Source organism: Eretmochelys imbricata, chromosome 3 (assembly GCF_965152235.1).
Source record: "Eretmochelys imbricata isolate rEreImb1 chromosome 3, rEreImb1.hap1, whole genome shotgun sequence".
Classification (NCBI taxonomy): domain Eukaryota; kingdom Metazoa; phylum Chordata; order Testudines; family Cheloniidae; genus Eretmochelys; species Eretmochelys imbricata.
In genome coordinates this window covers 46,175,688-46,195,281 of record NC_135574.1, presented here as the reverse complement: position 1 = coordinate 46,195,281, position 19,594 = coordinate 46,175,688, and the positions used below count along the sequence as shown (strand labels likewise).

The 19,594-nt window shown below is 42.2% G+C and overlaps 1 protein-coding gene across 2 annotated transcripts in view; it reads right to left on the bottom strand.

Annotated features, from left to right (window-relative positions):
• LRRC1 (leucine rich repeat containing 1) overlaps positions 1-19,195 on the bottom strand; it is a 119,122-nt gene extending 99,927 nt beyond the window's left edge. For both annotated transcript variants that reach the window (XM_077811583.1, XM_077811584.1), the window contains exon 1: positions 18,864-19,195. In XM_077811583.1, coding sequence (XP_077667709.1) covers positions 18,864-19,022 — 159 coding nt within the window. In that variant the 5' untranslated portion in view covers positions 19,023-19,195. The remainder of the gene's footprint in view (positions 1-18,863) is intronic.
• Between the last annotated feature and the right edge of the window lie 399 nt (positions 19,196-19,594).

The following is a 19,594-nucleotide window of genomic DNA, read 5'->3' as shown; positions in this document are numbered from 1 at the left end:
CGTAGCTTTTAGAACATTTATAAAATTCTAGCCATTATGAATCACAGCAGATTCATAAAGTCTAGACAGTTACGTAATTGTTACTTAGAGGCTGGCTTTTAAGCAATATAGTTTGCTGACTACACTTCTAGATAAATACTATTTTGGTATTATTTATTCAGCAACTCTCTCAGAGAACATCTCAGCATTATTCTGATCTCACAAAGTAGAATATTAATTATAAAAGCTATTCACATACACAGATATCCACATCCCAGTTATGATGGTTAGAGCACAAAGAGAACTTGCTACTCTAAAAAGTCTGTAAGTTCCATTCCCATAGTTTTAATACTATAGGGAAATATTGTGCTCACACAAGTCAATAAAACATCATCTATACGACGATCTTGTGATAGCTTGGACTTGGATATCACAATTTTCTACTTTGAAAACTGCTTTTCAGAAGAAGGCATTACAAAAGAAAAACAGTGTTGCCAACTCAAAATTATATTGCAAGTCTCATGATATTTAGGTTTGGAGGGGTTTGTTTTTGTTTAAGCCCCAGCTCCTGGACTCAATCTCAGCTTTCATTTAGAAAATTTTCTAGCCCTAATGGCTGCAGTGAAAATATGGACGAAGTGTTTTCTAAAGGATTTAAAAATAAAAAAATCCACAGATGGCAAATAAAAAGAAGCCCCAATTTTTATTTTTTAAAATCTCATTGGGGGGGGGGGGTCTGACATGTTTTTTTTTAACCCTTAAGGTTGACATTACTAGACTCATCACTAATAAAACTGACCTTTTATTACTCACTAGGAAGTCAAGAAATATGCAGAACTCCCTTGAAATACAACTGTGCAACAATGAAGGACTAAAACAAAAATGATATTGGATATCACTTGACTCCAAGCAAATGGGAAGGGATATAGTGCACACAATTGCAAATGGAAGGGGAGATGGTTCACAAGACACTATTAATATACAGCGCAGACTAGGAACATTTGAGAACTCCTCATCCACACAGTGTTGTTTATTACATATACAGCATGTACACATGTCTGTAATATATATTGCAAACACCACATAAAAATCTATAAGGACCAAATAGGACCAGTTAAACCTGAACAAGTTACAAGATATTTAGCCAGGTTACTATTCCCAAAGTGAACTAAATTTCTTACATTTAAAGTTCTCTAAGAATTGTATGTCCATTTTATGTACCAGTTGAGGAGGCAACACCAATATGTAGATAAATGATAAACTGTAGAAATGTGAAAAAAGTCTTAAAGTTGTTGTAATCTTTTTATACAGGCCTAAATCATTTTTCAGTTCCAATTTCAGTGGATCCTATTCCAATTTCAGATAATGCCTATTTATAGTTAAGCAAGAGCTACACTGTCAATGCTCACTGAAGCCTTGAGGTAGTCTCTGAGCTACGCTTACTTCTACCAATTGTTTGTTAGTGGCCAAAACAGCAGTATTTACTAGTTAAAATATCTATATTTATATCTATATGCATGCACACGTTACACTCATCAAGAGAGCATACTGCCTTAAATATTTGCTACATGTAATCTGATAGACCTGGCTCATTACTAAATTACCATAATAGTCGGACTCTATTCACAAAGCACTCTGGTAGGAACCTAAGTGCAACATAATAATTTCTTGATATTTGAATGGGGGCCAGACCAGAGTGTCTACCCAGCATTCAAAATATGCTGCAACAGCATGGTTTTGACTGTAGATCCAACTTCTTTGCATGTGTTTTGGCAACATTTTTTAAATACAGCTTCTTTAGTGAAAGAATTCTCAGTTTAAAAAAGAAAAAAAGGGAACATTACCCATTTTTCTCAGCATTGTGTTTAAGGATTTATATTAGGAGGAACACTTCAAAGCTCAATGCTGTTCATTTTGCTGCAAACGAAGGGGGGAGGGTCACTTGTGACACTGACTAGCTACAGTCCACAAATTAAGACCTTGTAAATCAATTTTTATCCTTATAATGTTCATGACCAAAAAAAAAAAATTATACACCACACATTTCATTCCTTAATGAAATCTTTCATGTCAAACATTATAACTGGTCCTCCTGAATCTGGAAACAAGCAAACCAAAAAATAAAGTCAGTCAGTCTCTAATAAGGATTGATGAAACTCCAACTTCTCTTCTGGGCAACGGGCCAAACACACACACGTTGCTGGATTTCTTTGACTGCTCCCTTCTTGCAAGAAGGCAGAGCATTAATGCACTAGAATCCTGCATGAATATTTCAATCCCTTGCCTGACCAACAATAAGGAGCAGATGAAAGCAAGAGACAATAAAAAAAACGAAGATCATGGAGGGCTAAAGAACACTCTTGAAGCTAGGCTGCTTTAAGTGTTCTTTTCAATGATACAACCACACTGAAGCCATGTGAAAGTCAGTTTATAATCTCCCTTTGACTCAGCAGATTGACCAAAACGCTTAACATCACAAGCCACATCTTCCTTCAGGAAAGCCACCACTAACAGCAGGAGGCTCAGAAAGATAATTAGGGCCTGATTTTCTAGAAATGACAACAGTTACACCCACAATAAGTTGCCATGAAGAGACTATGAATGAGTTGCAAGCTCAGTGTTGTATCTGACGAAAACTGAGGCCTTATGGGGGGGGGAGGGGGTTTGAGGGACGACAAGCAGTTAAAAGTCTATTTTAAAATAGCCCCTTAAGCATTTTATACATAACATAGCTTTGGTGTCAACTTCAGATAATAAAGGCTGGAATTTCAAATCCAAGAAATAAACATATCACTGGGGATATCTGAAAGTCACTGGAACTTTTATTTTACTTACTGTTTCATATAGTGCCTATAATTAAAGTATCAAGGCACAGAATAACTGAACAGAGATCAAAACTTCCCCTGTCTTAAGGCAGCAACAGCTTTTAAAAAGGAAAAATAGGTATATAGGAGTTACAGATTTAGGAAGAAAAGTTTGAGAATAAAAAGCCTCACGTATAGTAAATTGATAAACAATCTGAACAAGAACTTTTTTTAAAATGTAGGCCTTTAGTTAAGCTCATAAACCCACACTTCTTTTCAGACAGAAGCCTAATTTTAGGCAACAATTTTTAACACCAAAGTATGAAAGCCACCAAAATGAGAAAAGCCCTCGGGTTTTGAGAGAGTAATCTTCCATTTGCAGGTTATGTTTCTGTAATTATCAGGACACGGATTAGAATCATTTTCTTTAAAACTGTTTTATTCTTCTCTTGTGCTGCCCCAGAAAAAAAGGGAGGATTTGAAGCTCATTGTCACAACCACAAATATTTCTCTGGGCAAACAGGCAGAAGCCAAAAGAAGTTTTGGTGAACTCTCCGAAAAGACAGCTAAAAGGAAAGGCATTTGTTCCAAATTATCTCACAAATCTTTGAGATTACAGATACCATTAAATGCATGTTTGTCATAGCATAGATATGGTATAAACATTTCGTATAACCCGTATGAGCACCTTTGTACTGGGATGGTAAAACATCTAGCATAGCTGACATTTTTTGCAGTTCTAGCTAAGACCATTGCCTCAGCTTGCTAGGGGGCTGAAGCTGGAAAAAATATACATATAAATCCTCTCCCAAACAGTGAAATGCAGCACAGTTTTAACATATCATTGAAGCAATAAAGTGTGAAAGAGCAAGCATCACTTTGAATGAGGATGATGGAAACCAAACTGCAGAATGATTTACTCCCGAGGGCATTCTGCACAAAAAATTTAAATATTCTACACACGATATTTTAAAAATCTGCAAAATTCCGCAAATTTTATTTGTCAAATAAATATGGAGGCTCCAGCATGGCACTGGGAACACAGGCCACCGGCTGCACAGAGATGGGAGATCACTGTGCGGTTCCCCCCAGGGACATGGACTCAGCGGAGAGGCTGCACGCAACCCTGACACAGTGTGAAGGCCAGACCTGCCCCAGGAACACCCCAGAGCCCTGCCTCTCCGTGCCAGGTACACCAGGTATGGGCAGATAGGCTCAGCAATGCAGGATCCAAGTGCGGAGGGGCTTGGCAGGGGGAGGGGAGACCCAGGTGTGGGTTGAGAGGGCTCTGTGTGGGGCAATCTGGATGAGGGCAACTCAGTGCGGGATCTAGATGCACAGGGGCTTGTTGGGGAGTTGTGGGTGCACTGATAATGGGACTGTGCAGGGCGGTCCAGATGAAGAAGGCTGAGGCTCAGTGGGGCGGGGGGTGTCTGGGTGTGGGGGTATAGATGGCTGGGATTCAATAGGGTGGAGATCCGGGTGGCTTGTTGGGGTGGTCCAGATGCAGGGGGAGTGGGGCTCGTTGGGGGGGGGGGCAGGGTTGGGTGAAAGGGGATGAGGCTTAGTGGGAGGGTCTGGGTATGAGGGGTTCTGAATGCACGGGGGTTTGGTGGATGTGGGAGCAGCTCCCTGTATAGTGATCCCTTCCCCTGCAGCTGAGGAGCAATGGGTGCAGGAAGCGCAAGAGGATTGGGGACAGGGGGAGAAGACAGTTTGCCAAGCTTCCTACAGCTAGGGGAGAAATCCGAAGGTGGGTCTGACATGGCCTCAGATGCCATGCAGGGGAAGAGAAAGTCCCGTCCTTCCTAGCCCCGCTGGGACTAGCAGGTGAGCCCGGTGCAAGATAGGAACCACCAGCCAGGTCTTCTCAAGTCTTGCCCCCTGCTCCACAGTGATTTACCTCTCTGACACCTGCCCTGGACACCCGAAACATACTGCTGAGGAGGGTAGTATGACCACTCTTACGCTTTCCATTGCTTCCTTGTCAAAGTCATTTTTCTGCGAGGAAGCAAAGAACTCTGCGGGGTACATAAATTCTGCACACACACAGGGGCACAGAATTCCCTCAGGAGTAAGAATGTTAAAATAATCAGAAGAGGTGGGTTTACTTCAGATGTTTTTGATTGGACATTGGAACCCTCTGCTGCTGGCGTCACAAGTGATGGCATGCCAGCTCAAATGTAAAGTTTAATTAAATAAATCTTTACCTTAATACACAATTTTCACAGAAGAAAGCAATGCTCAGCATGGAATCTTTCATAACACTGCACATACAGTTACAAATTATACTGCATGCAGAAAATTCAGACTAACTTTATAAGCCTACATATATTATGGGCTGGAGAGTCCGTCTAAATATAGTTTTAATAAATGGTGTATGTTTTTCAAGATTACTGGTCACCAATTTTAAGTCAAAGAGGATTACATACATTTAAAAATATGACAGACCGCGAGACTGGTGCTTTGTGTATATATTCATATACTATGCAACCTATGCCATTGATTAGCTTTGCTAAAAGCAGGATTTAATCTGTAGAATATGCAAGGATAGTGTCATTCCAAGTGCTTATTTGTCCTAGTAAGAAAATGAATATTAACTAGTAATCCTCGATAGAGTAGTTATTCTTGAATGTTAAGTTCTAAAAGCGTGGGGAGTTGTGCCAACTGCACTTACCATGTCCAACCTAACCTCAGATTTGAATTCTAGTTTTGGAGTTTATTCCAAGAGCAGAAACTAAACTGAAAAACATAAAAAAGACTTTTACAGCAAAAAGAGACTGCCAAACCCATAAAGGCCAGTAAAAAACCTAATGTGTAATTTAAATTCTATTGAAAGAAGTCTCTTCAAATTCAGATAATAATGGATCAACAGTCTGAAAGTTATAGACTCATTCTTCTTAAAAGTCAGTTTACAGACTACCTGTGTAGCTGCACGGCTGAAAAAGCAACTGAATGACACCTGGCAATTTTCCACGATATGTCCAGGAGGAAGTCTCCAGCCAATCAATATATATCTCAGGAGCAAAATAAAAGGAAGGCAAGAAAACCGTAAGCCAGTATTATGGATGTAGGATCCATCACAACCAAAGATAAGAGTCTGATCTTCCCCTACATAGAGGGCAGTTGGGCCTAAAGCAGTGAAGTACTCAACCACTGATAGATTACCAGCATCCTCTATGAGAAGGATAAGGCCTCATCTCTTAAACTACTATGAGACTTCACTGTTTCCCAAGAAACAAAAGCTCCAAGTTTATTTCTTTCTTGAAGAAGACTTTTCAATCAACCCTGTGGACCCTCTGGTGGTAAATTTGAGTAAGTATAGCTAGATGGCTTATATTAAGTTTAAATAACTTTCTTTTACATTGGAAAGACAACCAAACTTCAGAAGAAACACCTAATTTAACATGTAAGAGATACTGCTAATATTGAACAGCAATTGTTTCAGCTCTGAACACCTGCTTGGTTAACAGATGCCTCCCATGTGGAAATCAAGTCACTGTATGGCTATGTCAGTACTTATCACTAATTGTTTCACAGAAGGGATATTTCTGTGGTATATTAATAGTCTGTTTTAGAACATCATTAATGTATTAGCCACATGCCTTAGTTACTGTCTTTGCTGTACAGACACTGTATATATCCAACTGCCTTTTTGCTTTAGGGTTTGTCTTCATGGCATTATTATGCTATCAGAGCCACATCTAAAGTTTCACCCCCATAATCTGACTCCTATCCCCCCCCCCACACACACACACACACGTCTCCAGCTCCCCCCCCACACACACACATGTCTCCAGCTCAAGTGGTGCTTAGAGTTCAAACTAGCTAGTCTGTTGGAGGGGGTGTGAGGCAGAGGGTTGGTTGGACCTTGTATGCAGTGGAGATGCAGGAATTCATTGTTATAAGTCACCACCAGTTAACCCAGTCACTGCGCTGCTAATCCAATCACTGTGCATTATGAGTGCTGTTTTGCAATATGGCAGCTTTCAATAACACAAGGCTTGCTCAAGTGGAGAAACTTGAGTGTACTACCTCAAGTTAACTGTTGCAATGAAGCCCTTAAAAGAGTTTATAGTCATTGTTTGGGATCAATGGGGACCTCTGAGCAGGAGTATGTGGGAACAATGAGGAATGACAGCCCAAGAGATCAGCAGAAAACAGCCAACTGTCTATTTAACCATGGTATAAACATCTGGAGGAAGTTAAGCATTTGAAATAACTATGAAGTTTAATTGGTTTGGACAGGTATAAGTGTGAAAAAAATTAAGTTGGAGTCTCATGTACTGTAGGATAGTCAGCAGCAGCTTTGTGTACAATAGAACGCCAGTTACTATAACATAACTGAAGTCAGGATCTTTCAGCTACCCAAAGGCCTCACCATTAGCAAGTGAGCAAATCCTGCATTCTCACTACTTACTGGGATAGTAAGTGGGGTGCAGAACAGAATGGGATCTGACAAACACTGCTCCCCTCAATTTATTCTGGACAATAATCAATTTAGAAAAAAATATTATTATAATTTTTGGGGGGCATGGACTGTTGTTTAACTGTTTGTCTAGCACAACAGGGCCTTGATCTGGCTGAGGCCTCTACAAAACCCCCAACAACTACTGGACCTCATCACAACCAGCTGACCTCATTTCTGCAGCAGAAAGTAGTGGATGGCCCAAAGAACCAGTCACCTTTTTGTACAATGAATCAAGTCTGTGGATGCCCCACAAACAAAGTCATCTGACAGTATTTATCACAGTGAAAAGGAGCCTGCCAGAGAGTTTTTTTATGGTTTTTTTTTTTGTTTTTTTTTTTGCAGAGGGATGGGAGTGAGCATGGGTAAGGATTGTTTCCAAACATCCACCCCAAAATTTTACAGCTGGGTTAGAGTAGTGCTTTCATCTTTCTGGAGTCATTCCGTAATTTTAAGACTTTGAATAATGCATGAAAGAATGTCATGCTTCTGCAATCCATCTTTTCCTTAAGCTTCACATACATGTGCAACTCACACTAAAAGGAAGGGAAGGAAAAAAGCCAAATTTCAGGGCAAGAGAAAGCCCAGATCTACAGTTCATGATGCAAACTCCGCTGGCATGCACTCTAAATGACGTGCTTGACAAGACATAAGAAATGCAGCATGCCCCTCTTCCCTCCAATGGATGCGCTGAAGTCTGAGATACAAAATCAGCAAGGCAGAAAGGGAAGGGAAAAAAGAGGCCAAAGAGAGAGAGAGCGAATGGGATAACTGAAGCTACACTAAAGTTGGCACACCACCACCACCAATTTAGTGTTTGGCAGCTGTGCTCAAAAGACGTGCCATCCCTAACCTACAATCAGTAACTGGCCAGTTTTGAGTCCAGGACTATGCTGCTACAGCTCACTTTTACAGAAACAGAGGAAAAAAAAGCACAAGGGGTTATCTGGGCTTACAGATTCACACGCTGCTGCATCTCTACTCACATGCCCACTCTGTAATGCAACACACTGAAAAGGTTGCTTCATTTTGTTTTCCTGTAGGCAAGGATTTACTTTTTCCTTTATGTGGACTAAGCAGCAGCAATAAAGATTAAAGAGCATCTGGTGCCACAGACATAGGATCACAGTAGAGGGGGGGGGGGGAAAACCATTTTATTTTAGCTGCTGCAAGGGAGGCCAGTGATCAAGCATTACAACTGGTGCTGCTGAGACTGCAATTAAACTGCCCTCGAGCACCTTAAGCAGGGCAAGGCAACCCCTCCTCTCAATAGTGAATTTGTAGCATGCACCAATCTGCTAAGCAATCCATGTTTTACAGTAAAACATAATGAACACTGTGTTTTGAGACATGTGCCCTCTTTCTTCCTCCGAGATAAATGCCACTGTAACTGCCTCTCTACAGGACTGTAGGCAAGGGGCTCCCAAATTAAAATAAAAGGAAAAGAAATATTCAATCAAGAGGACCTCAAAGAAAATCCAGATTTTTGAAAGCATTTGTATTCTGCCACATTCTCAGAGGCACCAACAGGGAATTTACAGGCTCTGCAGAAGCTATCTAAATATTCACTTCTGCTGAACTTGTTTTCTTCTTTTGTTGGCAGTTTGTTTGTCAGTCCACTAAAAATACATTATTTTCTTAATGCCTCAACCAGCAAAAGACAAAAACCAATTTTAAAGGAACATTGTGCATTAGTAACCTACTGCAATTTGGAGCAATCAGCACACAGTGTTCTTGTATACTTACACTAGTTGCGTTAACATAATATCCCAGTATAATTCCTCTACAAGGCATCATTTATTTGAACTGTCAGTGCAAGTGTATTACAGACTTTAAATAGGGAGGGTGAAAGAGTGGAGACATTTATAAAATATACATTTAGTATCATATATAATTTTAGCTGGGTAACAAAAAAATCTTTTTTTAGTTCAACTATCTTCAGAGCATATGCATGCTACTTGAATTTTGTGTAAAGGAATGCACAAAATTTATTGAAATTTATTTGTTGTATAATCTATATTTCTAGCTTGAAATACAAGCAAATTTAAAATTGCATTTGACATGAATGTTTCCAGGTGCTAGTTCTAGAACAGTATTTACAGCAAGATCCATTAACCACTACTGATAGAGATGTAATTTGTGGAAGTATTAGTGTTGTAGTTTAACTTTAAACCCTTGTATATGCCATCACCACACTGCTAGTCACAACTGTTTTTATAATCCCATCCATAGCATGCTGGACTATGTTCCATTGGACATCTCCCCTCTCCTCCCCACATATGACAACTTCAAATGCCGCACATATTTTCTACAAATTTAAAAAAATTCTATTTAGAAATATGGCATCATAAATGAGGATAATTATAATGCATAACATAAGGGGAGAAGCTAAGCTTCATCTTCCATATAACTAAACAGTATACTTAAGTGTCTCACATATTCTAAAGAGAAGGAAAGACCTATGTTTAAAGAGTTTTCATAGCACTTTATCCTGAATGAGGAGGATTTTGATCAAGACATGGCACACACACTTTATAAATACGGGGACTAGAGCCGGGTGAAATTTTTCAGACAAATAGTTTATTCACCAAAAAATGCAATTTTCTGGGTTGACAAAAATCTATTCGTATATTTCGCAAAAACCATTCACCAAATTCAACACAAACAAAAAAAGAAAATATTTTTCCAAAAAAGTTTCAAAATGTTGTGTTATGACACTTTCAAAATGAAATATTTATTTTTAAATTTAGTTCAAATTTAAAAAAAAAAAAAAAGTAAAAATATCTAAAACCAAATCAAAACTAAAATGAAAATAATTCATTTTGTAGCAAACAAAACATTCAGTTTGACCCAAGAACTTTGAACATTTGGGTTTTTTAGTTCACCCACCAGTTCGGGGGGAGGAAAGGAAAAAAAATTACTCATTCAGTTTACAAGGACTCTACAAAGAGGTACTGTACTAATATACTATAGCAATTACAAGACATTTCAGTGGGACTTGACAGATTACAAAGGGAGGACACACACCACTATGGGCTTGTCTACACAGAGAATTGCACCAGTTTAACTAAAGGTGCAAATTTAATGTAATGCACACACCAATGTGGATACACATTTCATTTTAGGAGTGGCTATTTCGATTTAGCTTAAACCTGCTCTCAACAGGCTAAACTGAAATAAGCCACTCTAAAATGAATGAGGAGTATCCACACACAGGTTTGCATTGGTTTAAGCCACTCTAATTTTCTGTGTAAACAAGGCCTGTGTCAGTCTCTGGGAAAACGCTTGATCTAATGAAAAACTGGAACATCACAAGGACAAAAACTGAAAAGCCATTCAAAGAAGTTATGGAACCTTTCCGTTACTTGCTAACATAATTGATCCCAAATACAAAGATCACAGGTTGTCTGCAAAACAGGAAGAAAAGCTGAAATGTAATCCTCCATTAACTCCTTCGATTTTAAAAGCTACAAAAGACAACCCAGTTTTCTACCACAAATCTATACAGAAGCATTTGTGTCACAGTTCGTTGCATTAAATGTTAGAAGTAAAATGACAAGACATGACTGCCGAATTGAAAATTTGCAAAAATTCTGAAGGACCTGCACTTCTGTCCAACCAGCTCAGCGATGATAGGATGTGTTTTTAAACATTCAGGTTGGTTTGAATGAAACTTTGTAATAGGTCAAGTGCTGAAACATAAATAAGTTGATAAAAATGTGTATCGGTAGTTAAGGGCCAACACACAAAATTGGGAAATGCAACTCAGTTGACTGGAGACTTATGTTCAGACTTGAAAGCTTTTAACTTTTGGTGTGTGCCTTTTCATGTTTGAGGAATATAAATATGTTTATGAAGTGAATCACACAGCATGTGTATTTGCTTCCTTTCAGAAAGCTTTGAGAGCTTACTCGATTTGTCTCTTACCCCACTAGCATCTTCAGATTTGGAGTGAAAGAGGAATTTAAGAAAAAGAAAAATGAAGATAATCCTAAAAAGGCCCTACTCTTCAGTGAGAGTTAGTTTCTTTACCATAGCAAATGATATCTAACTATAAATTAAGTTGAAAGAATAAAAATCTATTTCCACTCCCTCCAGCAGGTGAGTAAAGAAGGGACATTTAATGAAACGTGGTTTATAAATAAAAGGTTGTAAGTGACTAAGAACACTGTTGCGCCAATGCATTGTGCTTTTCCGGTCAAAACTAAATACAGTCAGTCAAATACTGTATGTTAAAAAGAGGCACTAGGTGAAGACTATAAAGGTCTTTTTCTTAACTACTAGATTTTGGTCAATCAAATCAACTTTTTCTTTTTAATCTTAACCCTATGAGTTATAGGAGGCTGAACTACATAAGGACCGGGTGAACAAAGAGCAGATATCTTAGTTTACACACAGGGAAGTTATGCTGCTCAGCTGGTTCTTTACTCAATAAAGTCTTCTCCAATCAAGATCAGATACTATACAATACTATAAAGACTTCTTAGGCGACCAATTACCAGAACATACAGTAGAGTGCATGTTAGAAACAAAGAACCTATAAATAAGTTAGTGACTGTTGGGGGATAAATTCCATGACTACTTTTGTGTTTTAAATAATTTGAGTGGAGCAATGGAAGGCTACCGCCACCAACCATCAAGTTGCCACCACTGATTTACACTCCTGGCGTTCACCACCTGACAATGCTTTGACTCAGGAATGGGTGGGTGTTTTGGGGGGAAATGCAGGATCCTGGACTGTAGGACGGACGGAGAGCGCGCGCCAGCCCTGTAGTCTATGATTTTCTACAGAAATCCTTGCAAACACATTCAGAGCTTGTCTACGCACAAACTGGAGCTGAACTAACTAAAATCTAGTTTAATTCACATCTTTTGTTATTTCTATGCAAGTCTCTGTGTGGACACATTTCAAATTAAGAATGTCGTACTGTGATTTCACTTAAGCGGATTACGAAAGTGACTATCGCCTTAGAGCAAAGTCTACAGAGGCCAAATTACCATCCGTGCCTGAAGCAAAATGACACAAGTTTGTATACGATGAGTGTGTAATTATTCCACCAACCTGCAGCCAAAGCATGGACCAGTCTTTCAGCACAGCCTCTAGACCATAGCAGTGCATGACACTGAGATTTTGGCCAGTGTGTCAATGTATTTACGTGAGCCTACGGCTACGTCTCACTCATTCCCTACACACTGCTTCCCTCCCTCCTGTATCATCAGTAGTGATGTTACAGAAACACCTACAGGCCCCAAGATCGGGGCCCCATCGTTCCAGGCACTGGACAAACACAGTAACGCACAAAACGTGTCCCACAGAACAGAATATTTAAACAGACAAGACTGGTGATGCGTGGGATGGAAAACAGAGAGACAGGCAATTACTTGCCCAGAGCCACACAACAGGTCCATGGCAGATCTAGAAATAGCACTCACTCAAAACTGCAGGACATCCAGTCCAGTGTTGTATCCACTGGACTATGTTGCTTCTTGAGGCTCTCTCCCTAGCCCAGAGGTGGAGAAACTATGGCCTGGGGGTTGGGCCCCTGCCCGGCCCCTAAGCCCCCGGCCCCTCCCCTGCTGTTCCCCCTCCCCCGCAGCCTGAGCTCACTGCGCCACCAGTGCAATGCTCTGGGCAGCAGGGCTGCGAGCTCCTGGGGCAGTCCAGCTACAGAGCCCGGCCTGACCTGGTGCTGCGCGGTGGCATGGCTGGCTCCAGCTGGGCGGCATGGCTGTAGCACAGCCAGCCACCAGTGCTCCAGGCAGCGCGGTCAGGGGGCAGGGAGGTTGGATAGAGGGCAGGGGAGTTCGGGGGCGGTCAGAGGGCGGGGAACAGGGGGGTTGAATGGAGGCAGGCGTCCCGGGGGGCAGTCAGGAAGGGAGGGGGTTGGATAGGGTGGCAGGGGGCAGTCAGGGACAGCCATTTCGGGGGCAGTCAGGGGACAGGGAGAACGGGGGGTTGAATAGGGGCAGGGGTCCCGGGGGGGGGGGGGGCGGGGGACAGTCAGGAAGGAGAGGTGGGGTTGGATGGGGCAGCAGGGGGCAGTCAAGAGCAGAGGTTCCAGGGGCAGTCAGGGGGTGGTGGATGGGGCAGGAGTCCCGGGGGGGAGGGGGCGGCATCGGGGCGAGAAGCAGGGGTGGTTGGATAGGGGTCAGGGGCCGGGCCACACCTGGCTGTCTGGGGAGGCACAGCCTCCCCTAATCAGCCCTCCATACAATTTTGGAAACCCGATGTGGCCCTCAGGCTAAAAAGTTTGCCCGCCCCTGCCCTAGCCCCTCCACAGTCAGTCCTTCAGCACAACAGAACTACATCAGCTCTAATGCATGGCAGCAAGAGGCCTCAAAAGCTAAGCGCAGACTTTGCCCTCTAATAAGGAAGTAGCAGGTGGCATGAAAAATCTGTCTACAGAAGTGTAACTTCTTACTCTACTGACAACCTCTACAACTCTGAGCAGCACAATCAAAAACATTTCTGTCAAGTATGTAATTTCCTTAGTTCCTTGAGAACTGCCTTAAGTAATCCCATTAACCAATCCCAAGTACAGACATTTTAACGAGGACACAAATATTTGTGTGTGTTGTTGCAGAGTAAGTTCACTCCGTGGTCTGCAATGATTTCACTTGCGCATTTCACATAATGAACTTTAGGGCATGTCGCAGGACCCTTACTTCCCACAGCTTTTCCTGGGCAGGTGTGGTGAACGCAAGAACTGAGCAAGAGGAGTTTCTAACTGTGGACTAAGGAGGGTTTTGCTGAATTCAGGAGGTCTTTGGGAGCTTTGTTTAAGAGTTGTTTGCTTTGTGTGTTAAAATGAGAATTTGTTTATAAAAATATTGTAGTGTGTTTAGGGCACAATATAAAAAATAAGACTGGTGACTATTTAGGTCCATATTGTCCCATCAGTTCATAAACAGAACTCACCGACAATTTCAATGGCATCTTCTGCCTAAGAGAGGGTCACAACATGCCCCTTTACCAATTCTTTGCAAAATTTGTGCCTCACTCTTCTCTTAATATAAAGTGATGACTACAGCATCTTGTGTGCAATGTAAAGTTCCACATTTAAAAAAAATATATATTCTTAAGTTCTTACATTACCCTGCCAAGGCAGTTTTATTCCAAACAGCACAACTTTAAAACTTCCATTACAGTAAATGTTTTTAGAGATGTGATCTCTGATCTCAAAAGATTAGAAGACCACTATAACACACACTTTGTTGTTATTATTTCTTATATCTATTCAGACACTACCCCTAGCTGAGCCCATTTATCAGAAGTTGTTAATGGACACACAGTAGAACAATGGAGAAGAAAAGTCCATAGAACACTACGAAAGGCACACTAGTAAATGTGTTTATGTGCTTCTGATAAGCCAGGCAGCATAAGGATAGATATCATGACAGACAGTTTGCATAAACTGTATGCATTGGACACAAATACAGTACCTCTAAAAGCCCATGCACAAACTTCAGACAAGACTGCATCTGTTCTCAAATACATCTTTTTACCTACCAAGATTTATTGTTTAACTCTGATTCTTGCTATACTGCAACCCCAGCACACTTGTCCTTATCCATCAGCTATTTTCTATACCTGGGGGACTCCCAATACACTGAGTAGAGAAGGATTCGGGAAGGAATTTTCCTCCAGGGCAGATTGGAAGAGGCCCTGGAGGTTTTTCGCCTTCCTATGTAGCATGGGGCACGGGTCACTTGCTGGAGGATTCTCTGCTCCTTGAGGTCTTTAAACTACAATTTGAGGACTTCAATAGCACAGATATAGGTGTGAGGTTTTTTTTTGTAGGAGTGGTGGGTGAAATTCTGTGGCCTGCGTTGTGCAGGAGGTCAGACTAGATGATCATAATGGTCCCTTCTGACCTAAATATCTATGAATCTATGAATCTATGATTTACATGCCATCATTAAGCAGGCTGAATGCAGAAGATCGCATAGGGAACAGACAGAAAAATTATTGTATGAATCACCTGACAGACATCAACAACACTGTTCAGGAAAAAGTAATGACTGCAAGAAGTGCATGGATCATTCTGCCTCTATCATTTATAGCACCCGAGCGATTTTACATTTATTCAGAGCCTTAAGTCTCAGTAGGATCTACAACCCCCTCATGCACTCTCACTGCATCTCTGAAACAAGGTCCTGTCTGAGGTAGAGTGACAGCAGTTACAGTAAGCAACAAGAGCACAGTATACTGCACAAGGACAGAGTTGAGAGGGAGAGGAAATTTTGGTCAGATAGCCATACTCTTACAAAAAGTCATAGGGTGTTCAGTCCACACAGAGCAGATGACGCTTTAAGAGAGGTCCTATTCAAAAGGCAAGGTGAGTGAGGTAATATCTTTTATTGGACCAACTTCTGTTGGTGAGTGAGACAAGTTTTTGTGCCAAACAGAGCTCTTCTAACTGCAAAAGTTTGCCTCTCTCACCATCAGAAGTTGGTCCAATAAAAGATATTACCTCACCCACTTTGTCTTTCTAATATCCTGGGATTGACACAGCTACAACTACACTACATACCTGAAAGGCCTCACACAAGCTAGAGTTGTGTGAAACTAGATTTATCTACCTCATAAGGATGGAGAGTTGAGTCAGGTATGCCCAGATTCAAACCTGTTGTTCCAGGAAGTCTAATTATTTCAAAAGATGATACTTGGACCAGTAAAGCATTCCCTTCAGTTAAAAACACTTCTAGTTTCACTAAGCAAAGTCACGCCTTACCATTTCATAATTACTCTTATTAAAAAAGAGAGTCAAAAAACAGTCATAGCTCCTGTAAGAAAACTTGTTTTAAAAACCATCATTTATCTTTCAGAGAATGAATTATACTCCCCTGATCCCAGAAAAACAATACTGGACACCTCTGAAAGTTCCTCCTTTCTGGTTTATCCATTTCTGTTCAGTTACATAGGCTGTTTTAACTGAATTCTGAGTTAACAGAAGTTCAACTGCCTATTAAATTCAGTTTCCAGTTAAGCATGTTTCATTTCCAGCGTTAGATTTTCACCACTGCAATTCACTAGGGTCCAAAGTTTGCACCTGAGAACGCTTTAAAAAAAAAAATAGCACACCATCACCCACAAACAACTAAACACACCCACAATTTACCAACTGGCTAATCATCTTCCCATGCTAAAACCTTTTAAAAAGTTTTTTGTTGTTGTTTGTTTTGTTTTGTTTTTTTTTACAGTTACTCATTAAAATTACTCTGGATTGTAGCTTTTTCAGAATCACCAAATGCTCCTATGCCATTCATGGTAGCAACACCTAATGTTTCACAATAGATTAGTAGCAAGTTTTAATTTGTTAGAAGTTGTACAGGAAATGTTGTCAAACACGACAAACTATGCCAATGAAGTACTACACAGAAAGTTCTGGTGAATGCTTTCTGTAAATGAAGCACAACACTGATGACCTCACAGAGTTCATATCAACTTGAAGAGCAAATCTACAGTACAACAAAATAAGAATCAAACATTTTCAGTTTCCAGAAGCAGAATACAAGAAAGGAAAGATCATCAACATCATGGGGAAAAAAAGAGAATTTGTCAGCCCAATAGATTAGTATATTAAAAAAACCTGGCTAGATACAAAGTGTACTTATAACTCAGCAGCACAAAGATAGATGTGAATAGATGTTGTCACGGGCATTCACACCAGCAAGCTTTAGGCCTTTCATCTCCCCAGTTCTCCCATAGCAAGTACCGTACTACTTCCACACCACTAGGATTTTGAAATATTGTTTCTGAAAGGCCACTTACACCACTATGAGCCACGGTGAAACACTGAAAACTAATGCCACATTATGGTTTTCCTCTGCTACTAGTATTACCAAAATCAGTATATAGTTTGATAATCCATTATAATACATTAAATGGGCATTATCAAGCAATCCTAGACCCAGAATTTAGAACCAACATCAATAAAAATATTGCTATTGGTTTAAAAAGCTTAAATGAAGATAGTTGGCTTAAACGTAAATGGACAGTGACAACTCACTTAAGAGTGTTTTACATGTAACACCTAACCTCATCACAGCTGTAAAATCCAGTTTGTTTACTTTGTACTGTACACTCTACAGTACTTCAGGTTATTCCTTTTGTTTATTTGGACTGGTCACTTCTTTTCAGATACAGCAGAGTGTTATTTAAACCCACAATATTAGCATGTAGTATCTGAAAATCACTTTTAACGCATGTTCTGACACTAACAAGATCTGAAATGGAGTGCCCCTTTAGACATTTGTGACAGAATGTGAATGAAAGCCAGAGAGCCAAACTGATTGGTTTATTTTTTTATACTGCAGACCTGAGAAAAGTACCAGAAGTAAACAAACACTGGTGGTGTAAACTAATACATTTTTTAATTTCCCCTCCACTTGCAATTATCTACGGTGCTATTAGGAATAGTAATTAACTTTAAAAAAAATAAAAAACTTTATTGTGTCCCTTTAATTAGACAGATAACAGTTGATTGTAGGCAGTACCATTGATTTAGGACTATATTAATTCTGACAAGCTTTCCTCTTCCAAACCAGAGAAAGTTGCCCAGATCTTATGATCTATTGGGTTTTTATTTTTATGGAGGGGGAAGGGAGTTGTTTGGTTTTTTAGATGACACCCTCCCTAGGCAAACATTGCTACCACAAGTTTATTCTTGTTTAATTGGTGAACTGCACCAAGTCACACCAGAGGTTAAACACGTGTATTAGGTCATTAGTACTAACAGCCTCAGCAAATAACTCTACGAGGGTGAACACCAAACTAAAGCAGAAGTAGCTACGCTTCTTCCCCCCGCGGTTCTCCTTGGGGGACTGGTAGGGGAGGAGCTGCACTGTTTCAGATGGATCGCTCTAATGTGAGGAGGGAAACTCACCCACCACCACCACCGAGCCGCGTGCCTCGCACGACGCTACAAGTAGGGTGACCGGACAGCAAGTGTGAAAAATTGGGGGTAATAGGAGCCAATATAAGAAAAAGACCCCAAAATCGGGACTGTCCCTATAAAATCGGGACATCTAGTCACCCTAGCTGCAAGCCTTGGGGGGACACGCTGTACTTGAAACACCAGCTGAGCGAGTGGATTTGGATTCAAGGTGGAGTCCAGTACATTCCCTTCTGCCTTACGGCTTGCCTGTTTTAGCAGGCAGCTGGCTCTCGAATGGATGGAGCTGCAGGTTTTCGGAGGAGCTGGCCTGGGCACAGTCGGGGGGAGGGGGGGGAGGAGAGAGAAAAGAGAACTGGCCTTCCTTGAGCTGTCACCCCCCATACGCCCCTTTTCCAAACACCTCTCGGGAGCCTGGCTTGTGACAGCTCATAGAGAGCGGCCAAAGCACGAGCACTTCTCCCGGCTCAGCCTCAGCAGGCACCGAGGGAGGTAATCCGGGCCACGGGCTCCTGCCGGGGCTGCTCACCTGGCGCAGCCCCTCACCGGGAGGCGGCTACGACCACGCCACAAAGCCGGCACCTGTAACCCTACACTGGAGCAGGCTGTAACAATAGCGGAGGAGGGGGGAGGAGCCCCAGCCCAGGCAAATGAGCCCGGCTGGGCAATTTAATCCCAGGACCTTGCCTTGCTTCCCCAAGCCCCCGCGCTCACCTTGGGCAGCTCGCGGAGCTGGTTGGCGTCCAGAAGGAGCTCCTCCAGGCTGCGGCTGTAGCGGTAGATCTCCTCGGGCACCGAGAGCAGCGAGCAGTGCCGCTTATCGATGGACTCCACATGACGGTTGCACCGCCACAGGGGGATGCAATGAAACATAGCAGCAGCCAGCGCCGCCCACGAGGGGTCCGGCCGCTGCAGGGCTGGCAGCAGCAGCGCCTCTCCCTGCCGCCGCCTTCCCCGGCTACTGCCGGCCGCGCCAAGAGCGAGCCTGGGAGCGCACCCCGCAGCCCGGCCGGGTCCGACGCTCCTCCCCGACCAGCCCGCGCCGGGCTGCGAGCCCCCCTAGCAACCCCCGCCGGAGCCGGGTTCCAAAGCGCCCGCCCCCCTCCCGCCTAGCAACCCCCGCCGGGTTCCAAAGCGGCCCCAGCCGCCAGCAACCCGCTACGGGTTCCAAAGCCTCCTCCCTCCTGCTCCTCCTCTTCCCACTGCGAGTCCCAGCAGAGGCAGCAACAGGAACCCGCATCCAACACGCTGCTGGAGAAGGAGGAAACTCTTCCCCCTAGACCAGTCCCAGAAAGCCCAATGAGCAGGAGCAGCGGGGGAAGTCCTTCTTATGGTCTCCTGTGGGGCCCCTGCTCTCCAATCACTTGTATCTCGTTAGCACGGGTCCCTGGGCGCTCTGCTCTTCTCTCCCTCCTTTCATTCCTCTTCCTGACCCGGAACACTCG